Raw genomic sequence first — 15,363 nt, 5'->3', positions numbered from 1 at the left:
ATTCAAATCTCATACTCAAAGCTCATGGCAAATTATTTATTAAAACTCATTGCTACATGATACCATCAAAACCCAATTCTTATTGGCAACATCAAAACCCATTGCTACATGGCACCATCAAAGCTCATTGCTACATGACACCATCAAAAGCTCAAACTAACTATTTGGCACTATCAAAGCCCCATTGATGAACAATTCTTGACAAGTAAAGTTATTTTAAACCCACAGCTATAATTTATTTTACATCATATTACAAGCTCATGGAATCTATCTCAAAAACTCATGGCAATTATCTATTTTCAAAATTCATGGTAATCATTTTATAAAAGCTCATGGAAAGTCGTGATTATTTATCTTAAACCAATGACACTCATGGAAAGTCATGTCACTTATTTATCCATGGAATTTGTTTTAAAAAACCTCATGGTTACTATTTATCTTATACCTCAATACTCATATCTCTAACAATTATATTTATTTTCAAAACCCATGGTGATTATTCATTCTACAAGCCCATTATGATTATCTATATAAAAACCCATGGGAATATCACATTATTTCATCATAGTGGTTGTTTATCGTTTCTTATTTGAAACCCATGGATATTGCCCCTATTAAAAGTTTAAACCCATGGTAAATATTATTCACAAAAAACCATGGAAGTCATTATTTAAAAGCCCTATAGAAAACATTATTTACAAAATAATCTATAGCAAATGTTATTTAAGCTTATTAAATATTATGAGAAACTATACAAAATTATTTAAAGCCCATGGAAATTAATATCCAAAACCTATTCATTGAAGCCCAAAAACATATTCAATTTTTACTAACAACTAAAGCACATGTGGAATAAAAAATCATGGTAATATATAGTAAATTTGTCCATTTTGTAGGGCTCAAAAGGTGAAAGCAAAGGGGTAGGCTCAAGTGGAGAGAACCACCAAGTTAGAATCCCACCGAAATGCTCAATCCTCATGACCAAGCCCAACCCAAAATCTCAGCCAAAACAACCTAAAGTAAGCAACCAACCTAGCTGGACAACCCCTTCTTCAGTTTAAACCTGACCAAGCTCCAACAAAACAATCCCTCAAGAAGCAACCTAGCCCCAAGCTAAGTTGAGAAGCTAGCCACTTGTCTCATTAACCCATCAACCACTGTCATTTTTTATGTGAATAGTACCCAGTGGGCTGGCACCTAAAAGCTGATGGGCAGTAAATGTACATCTTCCTCCCCAAGTTTCGGTTACAGCTGAAGGAAGCCATAACAAAATCATCCAAGCTTCAACAAATTGGCTTGTAAAGTGCTAAAAATGCCTAAAACCAATTCATGAACCAAGCCCTTGAATTCCAAAAGGGGAAATTTAAGGTTCATTTGGTTTGGTGGATTTTAGGGAAGATGGTTAAAAAGAGGGAGAGAGAGAGAGAGAGAGAGAGAGAGAGAGAGAGAGAGAATAGGGAGGGAAAGAAATTTATTGGGGTGTTTGGTTAGGTGGGTTTGTAGAACGAAAACTAGTAGGGTCTAGATATTTTCTCCTAGGGTCCACTAAAATGTTTTCTCTCCAAATTGAGGAGAAAACTAAAGACAAAACATGGATGATAGTCAAAGACCAAATTTGCCCCATCACTGTGCTAGTGTGTTAAGTTTTCCTTGATTTTTTTTTTTTTTTAAACATCTTTGAGTTACGTTTACATTTCTTTTCTTTTCTTTTTTCCAATGTTTTAGCTGCTTTTGCTTTTTCTTTTTTTCTTTTTTAATCAATGATGTTCTTGGTGTCTTTCACTTTTTTTTAGAAGGCGCCTCTAATTGTTATACATATATATATATATATATATATATATATAAAGTAATATTATAATATTAATGATGTGTTAATTTTTATAAGATTTTATTCTTCTAATTTTAATTGATAATAAGTTTTTTTTTTTTTTTTAATGATTGTAAGGAAATTATTTCTTAATTATGCAATAGGGGCATGTGAATAATTTTATACAAACTATACTTTCTATCCCCTCACTTTTCTTCTCAACCAAAGAAATGAGTTTTCCACCCCTCCAACAAAACACAAATGAGGAAAACTAAAAAATTTTCGATCTTCTTCTAATTTTCTATCCTCCCATTTTTCCATCTCTCCAACCAAATGTACCCTTAGGGAAATGTGGTTTGGAGGGCAGAAAGAGATTTTCAACAGAGCTCCCTAAAGTAGGCTCAAAGCTTGACACCTAACTTGGGATGACAACCCCTACTCTTTGAAGCTCAAATCTTAGTTGTAGTAGCCAATGATCTAGGCCTAACACTTGCCTTAATCTCAGTAGTTGTAATCGAACCCCAAATCCTAGGATTTAATGCTAAGATTAGCCAAATCTCAACTCCATCTGACATTACCCAAAAGAGCAAAGCATCCCAAAAGGAATTCACACCATTTGGCCAAATCCTAGGTTGAATACTCTAACACTCTTTTTGCTAATCGAACCTAATGTTTTTGGCCTTTGCTAATTGCTCCCTAAACTTCACTAGAAAAAGAAACCACCATCAACTCATCCAACACACACCACCTCCTCTTAAATTTTCAATCAATCTTGCTATTTTCAACCTTTAGTTTAGAAAAAAATTCATTTTTAGTTCATAGATCAACTCTCTTGGTCCATAAATAGCTTCTTTTAGTCCATAAATGCCCATATTCATTTACCCACAAACATTCATTATATTTTCTAACAAATCCTAGGACCATTAATGTTCTCTAGTTAGCCATAAGCAGCCTTCTCTCCACCATGGCCAAAAATAGCCAAGTTTTTGTACCATTTTCTTCCCATATTATTCCATATGTACTCACCTACTCACACAAAAGTAGTTTCCATCACTTATTGTGCATCTTTCCACATATTCCATCATGGGTGGTATAAAACCCTTGGTTAAATATCTGTTACATTAAGCTGCTCTCTCTCTCTCTCTCTCCCCCCATTCCATACTAAAATTTCCCTTTCTTGGAACCTCTAATTGTTGTTTACTGTTTTATTAATGAAGGATATAATGTATTTCTCAATTTACTTAATATATATTTTTTTTTTCGCTGGGTAATTGTTTATTCGGGGGATCGAACCCCCGAGCTAGAGGTCACTTGAGGAAGCGGGTACCACTTGGGCAACTAGGCCCGGTGGTTCAATTTACTTAATAATTGACCACTAGAGATCTATCATATTTTATTTCACTGCTACAAGTCTTATTTTGTCTTATTTCACTGTTGGATCACTTCCCTTTGTGTACTTATTAAAATGCGCCTACTTTTATATTTTGGGTTTTGTTTTTGTTCTTACTCAAATGCAACCTATATCTCAAGCTAAGGATGAAACCATGCCATCACATGATACTGAAAGCCTTTTGGGCCATGTCTTAATGCCCAACGTTGAGTCTTAGTTTTGGTCTCTCTAAATAGTTTATTAAGTGGATAATAATAATGGAGGAAATACATGATTTTTAAAATGTGAATTCATTTATTAATTTGTCAGTGGTCTAACCGTTGGACGTTTCTCTTATATACTATTGGAGTCCTATACTATTATTTAAACACTTATTGTGGTGGGTCATCTTTTTTGCTAACTTATCTTTGCCAAAAATATTTTTGGAGCCTTGTTATAATCTTTATTGGATGTAATCAGGACATTGAGCAAAAATGGGGTTTTTCACATTTTACTGATAGCTTTTGGGCCATATCATAAGCCCAAAATGGAGTCTCAGTTTTGGCTTCCCAAATATTATGTTCACAATGAAAAAATGCCACTCAATGCCTTGAATAAACTTACAACTTAAAAACTGAAATGAACGAAAGTAAAGTTAGAGGACTAAAATGAACTTTAGAGAAACTTAAAAGGTGGATTTTGCATTTTAGCCTAAAAATAAATAATAATGTGTTATTACATTACATTGATTCTGGTAATGCCATTAAAAATATCCTGGTAATGTTATCAAGGATATATTAATTATTGAAGAATTACAATCTGTGGTATTTATAATTTGTTATAGGGACCAAGTTACCAATGTCAAGATTTGAGGAAGTTATGGATTTTGAGCATAACAAATATATAAGAAGTAGTGGAAAACTCAACAACAAAAATATAATCCCAATTGACAAAGACTGAAAAATGGGTATTCAATTTAATCAAACAAAAGCGTTGGAGAAAACAAATTAATACTTTCATACTCCTTATAAAAAAAAATGATGACACTGGCCACAATTATGTCCCTGGCTGATTTGAATATATTCATCTCTCTCTCTCTCTCTCTCTCTCTCTCTCTCTCGCCACATTTAAATCCTATATCCATTTTATCTAGTTGATAATTGACACCATACTTCTTCAGTTTTTTTTGGTTTGTCAAAGATTCGTTGTCCAAGTTTTTTTTAAAAAAAAAAAAAAAAACTATTATAAAGTATGAAAGATAATATAAAAAAAAAAAAAAGTCTGAAAATCCAACCCAATGTTTTACACCCATAAAAATTTAAAAAGTTGGGCAGAAAATCAGCACTCAATATTCTTCTCCAACAACATCAAACGGGCTCCTTCTCAAAAAGAAATAAAAATAAAGAAAATAAGCTAGTGTACTATTTTAATCATAGTTGTTTTAGAATGCGGAGAAAGGAACTTTCCAGAGAGGGGTTTCTTGGATTTGATTAGCAAATCAAAGATATTAACAAAACAATAGATATCTGAATCAATATCAGATTAAAATTCAACTACCTAAAATTTTAAGAAACTTAAAAACAATTTTATTATTCGATATTCATTATTTTAGTCATATATAATGAATTTATAACATTGGTTTTTATATAATCTCTCTCTTGCATTATATAGCCCAAATTTTTTTCCTAAACATAAACTTATACTTAAATGTAAACATTTTTTTCAATAACTATTGTTACAAACATGGGTTGGGAGGATTTGAACCCTAGTCATTTTTGTAGAAAACAAAAAGGAGTTGTCAATCGAGGTACAAGGTTGTTGACAATTCTAAACATAAATTTTAAACATGTTAAAAAGATAATTAATTTTTACATTCACTTCACATTTATGATAAATATTTTTTGTTTTTCAAATTTGTATTGACAAATGATAGAGTATTTTATATTAAATATTTGAAAGGAATACAATCGAGGAAGCTATTGTATAAAAGCTCTTTATACTTATTGAGTTTAAAAGTTTTTTATATCTTTTTTTCTTATTTTAATCCTTATTTGTGGATAATATTTATTAAAAAAATGTTAGGTAAAAAACAAGGCACTAAATAATACGTCAAGTTTTAAAGAATATTTCTCACTTGAAAGTAAGATATGCAACACTTATTGTACAATTGCCTTGATAATATAATTTGAAACCATTTAAATTTATTATAATTCAATTTATTTCAAAGGTTCCCTAAGGAGAAATAACTAAACATTCTCTTTCTAGGGCGGCTATGTAAGAAAGAAGAACAATAAAGGTAACACGAATTACTTATTTTGTATTTTTAAGTGGTGCTGGAATGTAAATGGTAGAGACAACCTGCTTAGGCAAAGAAGTATTACTTGACAAGAGTTAAATGTTATGATGTTATTAATACAAATAAATAAAAATGACGAATACATATGTAGTGAAACTTAATATATATGAAAATGACGAATACATATGTAGTGAAACTTAATATATATATATATATATATATATATTTTTTTTTTTTAAATAGAGGTCGCAGATATGCATCATTACTACAGCACAATGAATTTTTGTACTCTAGTCATGTTGGCATGCTTGTTGGATATTCTAGAATAAGATTTTTTTTTTTTTTCAAGAATAAGGAAATGGAAAGTATCATTAGTTGGATAGAATTCACCATAGTTAAGAAAAAACTAAATTTGAGTAGAATTTTTCTTTAAAAATAATATTCCATTAAAGAAGCCACCTTGTGCAAATCTAAAACTTTTTTAGCAATATTTATTAGACACTCGTTATTTACACATGATTTCAAGTGTTTAACCTAAACCCTTTTTTTTTCACCTTTTATATTGTTCAATATGGTGAAAATGAAAGATATACATAGCATATTAAAAATAAATACACATGTGGAATTAATCTAAAAATTATTAATTTCTTTCACATGTTTAAAACCAATTTTATGTTTACTAATATGTGTATGTTTAAAAAGGCCTGTTATTGACAAATATCAAGTTCAAGTTAATAGATTCTCAAAAAAAAAAAAAAAAAAAAGTTCAAGTTAATAGTTTAATGATCTATGTTGCGCAAAAAAGTTTAAATGCTTTATAGTATAAGATTAAATTTAGAGGGGATATATTGGTGATAGTTTGTGTGTGTTCTGTATGAGATGTATTAAAAGTATACACTTATTACTCTTTGAGTGTTCTCTTGTGAGGTGTAAGAGTAACTAGCAAGATACTAATATGAAAGGGAAATAACTAAGAACCTCCATTTGCAAAAGCTTGCTTTGTGGGCTACTATAAACTATATTTAATTACAAGAAATGCTGTAGTTCATGAATTAGTGTAGTCTGGTCAGAGGAGCCTCCAACATTTGCAACTGTTGCAACCTATCTCGGCAAGTTTCAAGGCAATTTGTGATAGGGAAGCCATCAGGTTTATAAAGCCCTTCTTGCCAAGCTTCTTGAACAACTTCAGAGCAACGAGAGTCTCTTAGCCACATCTCTTCGAATCAGAAAAGTATTTTATTCTTTCAGCGGTTGTGGTTGTCATCTTGAAGGTGGAGAGAAAGCATGGAATGGTCTGATGTTGACATGGGAATATGGTGGACGATAGCACTAGTAAAGATCAGTCTCCAAGCATTATTGGCAAGTGCTCTGTCTAGTCTTATTCTCAAACTACCCTCTAAGCGATCTGTTTTGGACTAGGTGAAAGGCGAGCCAACAAACCCCAAGTCGTGAAATCCACACAAGTCAATGGCACGGCGAAATCGATCAAGCTGCCTAGCTGGCCTTAGTCTACCGCCGGATTTTTCTGAGTGGCTTAATATTTCATTGTAGTCCCCGATACAGAGCCAAGGCAACTGGTTTGTTCGGCCAAGTGATTCTAAGATGGACCATGTTTCTTCCCTTTTGTTTGTGTCTGGCTGCCCATAGAAGCCAGTTAAATGCCAAGTTACACCAGTAATAGCACATGTAATATGAGCATCTATATGCCATCGTGAAAATCCTTGGATTGCCACCTTGGTTTCTGGTTTCCATAATAGTGCTAAGCCACCACTTTGGCCAATACTGGATACCACCAGTCCTTGAGTGTAGCCAAGTTCTTGCTTCTTGTACTTCATGTCTTCCTGTGACAGTTTGGTCTCCATCAAGAAAACCAACTGGGGAGCTTCTGTGTGGAGTGCTCTCTGTAGAGCGTGAACTGTACAAGGGTTCCCAAGCCCTCGACAGTTCCAACTGATGGTACTCATTGGACCTGGCGGTTGCTGCTGCGTAGCAGCAACCGCCGATCCTAAATGCTCTGTAAAGATCCTGCTCAGAAGACATGTTTCAATATCAAGTTTCTATTTTTTCTCGTTGTCTACATAGCCCTCTGTGTCATCAAGTTTGCGTTTGGAGCTTAACACGTCTTGGTTAGTCGTCGTAGGGCTAGGAGTTTGGGCTGGGACAATTCTCTTCTGTTTCCTTTGGGACTGGGCTGTTGAGTCATGTGGGGCTGTGGAAGGCCCATCTTATGGTCCATTAGTTATCCGCGCCTCCTCATGTGACGTAATCATAGTTACGTCAGCCATGGCAGCTTTAATTGCAGGCGTTTCCTCATTTTGTGCCCCATCCATTATCATGGTTTTACCTTTTGCCAGCTTATCTTTAGCATTTAATGAATCTTCGCAAGATGCACGCGGAAAGTTTTAGGGTTATTCAAAATTTCCGTATTTGACGGGATATGTTGGTGAGTAACCGTCACCGTAGTTTCCGCGATTGCTTTTTCCCTTGTAACGGTTGAAACAGTAGCTGGAATGCATGGTGGCTTGCTGGCCACGGTGGCGGTGGCTGTTTCTGATGGCGCTACGCTAGCAGTCTAAGTCGGGGTACTGGAGTGAGTTGACTGCGCATGGGATTTCTAGTTACGTTTAGTGCTTGCTCGCAACCATGCTCCGTACTGTTGTTCGTCCTTGCGTAGAGTGCCCTTACTACGTATCCAAAATTTGCAATCCTTTTCGTCATGGTTCAGGAGTCCACACCAGTAGCAGAAGATGGACATTCGTTCGTATTGGAAAGATACCCACGAGGGGGACAACTCTCCAATGTCTACCATCATCCCCCGATAGAGTGGTTGGCTAATGTCAATATTGATTCGTACTCAGAGACAACGTCCTCGGCAGTCACCTGTAGGACTTGCGTCAACTTGTTCAACCAGCCCAAGAGAGCTTCCTATAGCCTCTGCATTTGTCTTGCTCATATGTTGAATTGGGAGATCGTGGATCTGTACCCAGAAACTTTCTCTGTCGAAACGAGCGTGCTTTATTGACTCATTTTTCCTTGGTTTGTACAGGCCCAGTAAGTACTTATCATAAGACCATGGTCCACGCATCAGAATGTGGTCCAAGTCGTACTCATCGTCAAAAAGAATCATCGCCAAGTTTGATCCTAGGTCACGGATGTCAAAAATTTTCTCTGTTCTCCACATGCTTTTGAGTGTCCGAAAAACTGCTTCCATGTTGATATGTTGCTTTGTGAAAAACTTGGCTACGAGTACCTTGCCATCACCAATCACATCAGACGTTAAGGGGACAATTTAGCTCTCTCTTTGGTTTAAGGATAATCGGTCCCATTTGCAAGTGATTTCATCCATGGTGTCAGGTAGATTGAGTTTTCGGTAAAGGTGTAGATGGGTGAGATGGGTGGGAAGAAGGAAAGGGTAGGGATAGGTAGTGTGGCAGTAAAAGGTCCCACCTGTCGGGGAAAGAGGCTATCACAGATAGCAAAAGTGTTTCACCGCTCTATGGTTTCTAGAGAAACCTAGAGGAGAAAAAAAAAATACATCACCAGTCCTAGAGTTAGGTAACGACCTTTCCAATCAATTTGATTATTGTTATTGTGAACACACCCTTACTGGGTATTCACTACATCTTTTGGTTTATTTGGTTAAATTTATGAGATGTTACCCAAATAAACCAAAAGATGTAGTGAATAACCAGTAAGGGTGTGTTCACAATAATTTAGGGGTTTAAGGCAAAAATTTTAAATGAGACTTTTTATTTTATTTTTTATATTTAAATATTAAATAATATTTATTTAATTAAGACTATTTACATTATTATCAATGAGTTTCTTGTTTTTTTTGAAAGCAAAACAAATTATCATTTATAAAGGCAAATGAGCCAAATTAGAATATAGAACCTCCATAGTAGGGGGAGGAGAGTCCTCTAACCAAAATACATTAGAAAGGATATGTCTAACATAACGGGCTAAAACATGAGTCACGAAATTAGCATCTCGGTGAACACTACAAACTGAGAACCACCATAGATGAGTTAGGAGAGCTTGGATATCAGCCAACACATGACTAGGCCAAGACCACTGAAGTCCAGTAGACAAAATAGAACCCATAACATTTGTATTGTCACATTCGATTTCTTGTTCATTTCTTATATTTTCCCCTAAATTTTTTTTTTTGTTTTGTTTAATATTAATAACAAATTTATCTATAAATATATTTTGAGATTCAATTTATTTTTCTAGTTTTCTCTTCTCCTTTTTTTATTTTTTATTTCATGTCTAGATGGATATTTTCTAGTAGATATTTATAAATTTTTTTAATTATAAATAAATGAAGCATGATTTGTAATAGAAAATAATAATTTAACTAAAATCAAATTTTGAATATAGAATACTAGACCTAATTTATCAAAATTAAGATTGCAACTTTACTAAATGATGTAGTCACTTTACACTCTAAACTTGTACAAATAAAAATTTATACATCATATAATTGAATAAATTGGTACTAGTCCAAAAAGTAGATTATTCTTAAAAAAATAACTAATGAAAATATACTTAAAAGATACAAATTAAATGAATTACTTCAATTTTTTTTTAAATAGGTACAATAGAAATGGGAAAAATCACACTAATTAAAAAATATAAAAAAATTTAAATAAAGTAACAAATGACTTGATGTAGCAATTTTTAGCTGAATGTGGGTTGATGTGATACATCAATCCATGTGATAATGACTAGAATTTATAGACACTTTTCTTATTGTTAAAAAAAAAAAAAAATTACAAACTAGTTGTCAATGACTTGAATTATAGTAGGGCATTTTTAATATACAATGCATTCTATTAGCTAATAAACGGACCTTAAATATTTTTTATTTAATATAGGTAAAAGGATAAATAAGTCTTAATTGAAATATAATATAAATATATTATATTATATGAATTAAAAGAGTGGCCTTTTTTTAGGGGGGCCTTAGACGACTACCTTGGTCGCCTATATGCTTGAGTTGGCCCTGAAAAAGACAACAAAAGTCATGAATTGTGTATTATGTGTCAATGAATTGGATTCTTTAGTATATGGGATGTTAAAACATTTGATTCTTTTGTATGTGTCCACACTCATGTAGTCAATTTGAGAGAGAGAGAGAGAATTGTGCCATGTATTTTTTTTCCCTTACAAAATTGTGAAGGATATATGAACTCAAGTTTAGGTTTTTCTTGTGGAAGAGTTCAAGATATCAAACAATATAGTCAAGCTACAACACCATTAGCAATTGTGTTACATGTATTTTGTGTACCATGTGTCATCTTTTAAGGACATGTGTATTGTCTTAAAAATATCAAAATAAATCAAACTAACCCAACCTAATGTCATGAGTATTGGGTTACATGAGTTCAAATTTAACCAACCTAACCCAGTCCTAATGTCATGTTTCTTTTGTACATCATGTCATCTTTTAGAGACAAATGATTCTCTCTAAGTCATGTAGACAATGAACACAAGCTAAACCACACAAAATTGAGAAAACAATGCGAGTAGAAACAAAATAAATAATTGAACATATCAATGAATGGTGTCATGTACTACATTCATATCTAAATTACTCTTAACAAATATATTTTAATTATAATGAATATTTTCATTACTGTTAAAGAAAAAGTTGATTTAAAACTAATAAAATTCTTAGTTAAGTGAGGTTCTAGTTGACAACTACTGAAGCGCATCCATAAAATTAAAATAACAATGCAATTGAACCACTTTATAAAGGGATTTGAGTTACTTTTAGCCTAAAATCCATATATTTTTTATTTATTTATTAACTTTAGATGAGTTCGTTTCAAAAGCCTCCTTAATGAATGCACTTGGACACCTATTAACAAAAGTCACTAATTAAATTTTTTTTTTTTTTTTTGAGTAACAACAAAAAGCCATTAATTAATATTACAAAGTAGTCCTATCAAAACATTATTAAAAAAGGAAAAAGAAAAAGAAAAAGAAAAAGTTGTTATTGAGGTGACTAAGACAATCCCATTCCCATGTAGTATTATTGGGCGAAGTGGCCCAACAACCAACATGAACAGCCTTTTTTTTAATTTTTTGTTTAGCCCATAGATAACTAGAGCCCAAGAAACGAAGCCCATGAAAACCAGTACACCCTAATGCCACGCCACATAAAAAGGCAGAAACTCTCACAAAAGCAAAACCCTAGCGAGTTTGTTCCTCACAGCAGTCGGCGTATCCACCTCAACAACGCAGAGAGATCTCTTCTAGCAAACCCTTTAGCTCCAATGGTGACTCTCTCTCTTTCTCTCTATTTCAGTTTTAAACTATGGTGATATTCATAAAATTAGAAATTTCAACCAAGGGATTTGTTCCTCTTAATAACTCTGCTATTGACACAAATTTCACACTCTTTAATTTCTATTTTTGCAATTTGTTGTTCCTCTTGTCAACTCTACTATTGACACAAAATTTCACTCTCTTTAATTTTTATTTTTGCAATTTGTTTTTGGCCAGTTGTAATTGGTTGAAATTATTTTTACATAAGCCTATCATTAAAGGCATATTTAGTATACTGAATGAAGATTACGATAAGAATTGTAATATTTATTATTGAGAATAGAATGTGTTGTAATAGAATAACTAAATCTGTTCATAAGTTTGGTTATGAGCTGTAACATTATAATATAACTTAAAATTTATTTTATGAAATATCTTACTCAAACAATTATATTTTTTTAAAAATAATATTTTTTTTAAAAAAAATTGAGAGAGAAATGAGCTTTTTTTTAATGATTTTTTATTTTTATAATCGTTACTTGTATATGACAAGTTTGTTTATTTGAAAATATATTAATTTTAGAAATTATTGCACTTGCTAAAGAATAGCTACTACAAATTATTTAAAGAACAATAACTATTCTTCATTTTGAAAAATAACTATTCATAAGGAATGACTATTTCATGTAGTGTAAAAATAACTAACTAAAGAATAGCTAATCCATATGAATAGCTATTACATTACAATGTCTATTACAGTATACTAAATATTTACCACCATTCACAATTTATCACTTTAGCAAATTATGGAAAAAAAAAGTTGTTATTAAACCTATTCTTAATTTATATGTGCAATTCTGGTTATCTTATCCCTATTTCTAAGGGGTAGAACCCATCAATTTTCCCCCCACCTATATTTCTATTTAGGAAGGAAAGTAAAATCAAGCCCCTTCATTCTTAATAATTGTCATGACCATGGAACCAATAATTTATAGGTTAATATTGGATCCAAACAAGTACCGAATCTTCTATTAGATGATTAAATGAAATAGAGAAGAACATTCTTATACAACAAGACTTAATCCCAATCAAATAATAATTACTTGTGTCAACTAAAAATAAAGGGAAGATGGTAAAGTTTTGCTAGAAACTTGGGAGTGGATGATTCTAAATACAAACTCCTCGTAATAACCACTGCAAGGTCAAAGGGACCGATTGAACAGTGTGGTTGTGTGGTCATATGTAATTCAATCCTGCACTAAAATATTTCATTTACTTTTTACAGATCAACTTTCAAAATAGGTATTTGAACTTAGAACCAATCACATCCTAACACTTCTCTATATAACCATAGTCCAATAGCTACAAGTTTCTCAAAAACACAAAAAAGAAGCCCAATAGCTAGATTGACCACACCTATTCAAAAACATAAAATTTATCTGAAAAGAAAACATTATAGTGAAAACATGAATCCCATTTCAAGCCTCGTCTTTGTGCTTCTTTTGACTGTCTTTCCAACCCAAATTCTTTGCCAAACCCCCTTGATTGAACAAGCTTGTGGTTATACCATTTACAAGGTTCTGTGCCTAGAAACTCTTGTACCGGACTCTGATGCCCATTCAGCTACAGATCTCAAGACTTTAGCCAAAGTTGCATTAAAACATACAGAGAATCAAGCTACCGATATAGATAACAAAATCATCCAACTGATAAATTCAGCAACGGGGGACGTGAAGCCAGTCCTAAGCAATTGCTCTGATAAATATTTAACTGTAGTTGAGAAAATACAGGCCGCGGAAAGTTACTTCGCATATGGCGACGTTGATGGTGCTAAAACCTGGCTGAAAGAGGCCACGGTCAATAGAGACAAGTGTGACGAAGGTTTCAAGGGTAAACCCTTCAAGTCTCCAATATCTGACTTGACTAACAAACTTGGCATGATGCAAAACAATGCGGAATCCATTATCGCTCACATCTAAGCCTTGATTCCACGTTGACATGAATAAAATTTCCAACAATCAAGTTGGTGCTCATCTATATCCGTGTTGCCCAATTTTTTGTTACCAAAAAGGTTAAATAGAAGTCCCATATTCTATAAAGTATCAATAACATCTACTAGTTTGTACTAGCTAATGGTTTATAATTAATACAATTCAATACATCTTATTATTATCTTATTTCATGTTTTTTTTTTCATAGGCTCATAGCACAAGCAACGCATGCATCATAAGGCCCTAACACAACCAATATTAGCTGCAATAGAATGCCAGTTATTTCTTATGTCTAATGCAACGTACCTCTAGCTTAGACATTATAGAATTGAAAAAACACAAAAAGGAGAATTTAATGCAGTCTCAATTAAAAAAAAAAAAAAACAGCCCGAAAAGTTGTTGCACTTGTGACTAGCCACTAGTAACAATTATATGAAGGAATTGATTCTTGTAGTTAATATTATGATACTTGAATGAATCACATCCAACATTGACTTCAACAGGTCAGACTTTACCACACACACCCAGTAGAAATGATTCCTTTCACATCCATAACATCTTCTTTATTGGGCATTGCAGCGTTGACAATTTCCAATCTTGAGAGTGTTTTTTTTTTTTTTTTTTTTTGGGTGTGCGTGGATGTGCATAGTGTTGAAACACAATTTGAGATCGAATGAATTTAAAAAAAAAAAAAAAATTTAAAGTATTAAAGTTAAAGTTTAAAAATAAGATTGTAAAAATTAATGTGAGATGAATTAGTAGTATTGCACCCGGTGCAAATCCTTGAAACACAACTCCTTCCTGAGCTATTGATCATTCTCTCCATTTTTGCCTCTTCTTAAAATTCATTCGGAAAAATATTGCAATGTGAGAACGGTGTAGTGTGATATATGATGAAGAACTTGAAGTATTTTAGAAGATTAATGAAGCTGATGGCATTCTAATTCATTTAGGTTATATAATCTTGTCCCAAATAAGTATGTCACATACAAAATTAGTACAATGCACCTTGTGAGCGTAGAATTTCCACAAATTTCTGATTCCATTGGGGGTTTGGCTTAGCTCAAAAGTATTTTTTTAATTGAACATGTTCTTTTATTTTAAATATAAAAAAACAAATGATAGTGGGTTTAAATTTTCACATTTTATTTCATTAATGGGTGATATTACAATTTTTTATTAAAACAAAAGGTGATTTTTTTTTTTAAAAAAAAAGTACCGGAGATAAGCCAAATCTATTTTATAGAGTCTAAAATATTAATGTAGCTTAATTGGTGTTTAATAAATTTAGACGCCCATCATATTTACTTAGGCTTTTGCACTTAAATCCAACAATAATTGGGACGTGACAAGCAAGAAATCTCTATTTTGCCATTCTTTGATTCTTGCATATAGCCTTTTGGTTATGTTATTTTATTTTTTAATTTATGAAAGTCTTTTCGGCTTCTTTCAAAAGCTCCTATCTACTTCCATTAAACTTCCACTTCTACAAAAATAACTATATAATTCTTTTTACTATTAATTTACACACACACACACACTCAGTGAGTCTTAAACAACAATTTAAATTCAAATTTTAACTAGCCATGAATAACTGGGATTTGGGGAATCCATGTACCAATAT

The 15,363-nt window shown here is 32.6% G+C and overlaps 1 protein-coding gene across 1 annotated transcript; it reads left to right on the top strand.

The window, feature by feature from the left end:
* Nucleotides 1–11,691: 11,691 nt before the first annotated feature.
* On the top strand, nucleotides 11,692–13,785 carry LOC115979879. The gene is made up of 2 exons (XM_031101956.1): nucleotides 11,692–11,759; nucleotides 13,034–13,785. The coding sequence occupies exon 2, from the start codon at nucleotides 13,215–13,217 to the stop codon at nucleotides 13,725–13,727; it is 513 nt and encodes a 170-aa protein (XP_030957816.1). The 5' UTR covers nucleotides 11,692–11,759; nucleotides 13,034–13,214; the 3' UTR covers nucleotides 13,728–13,785.
* The last annotated feature ends 1,578 nt before the right edge of the window (nucleotides 13,786–15,363 follow it).

This window comes from Quercus lobata, chromosome 3 (assembly GCF_001633185.2).
Source record: "Quercus lobata isolate SW786 chromosome 3, ValleyOak3.0 Primary Assembly, whole genome shotgun sequence".
Lineage (NCBI taxonomy): Eukaryota > Viridiplantae > Streptophyta > Magnoliopsida > Fagales > Fagaceae > Quercus > Quercus lobata.
Note: the sequence above shows the minus strand (reverse complement) of the source record. Positions and strands in the feature narration are given on the sequence as shown.

Bases quoted from the DNA above. Each gene is read 5' to 3' on its own strand.
- LOC115979879 (XM_031101956.1), top strand. From the start codon at position 13,215: ATGAATCCCATTTCAAGCCTCGTCTTTGTGCTTCTTTTGACTGTCTTT.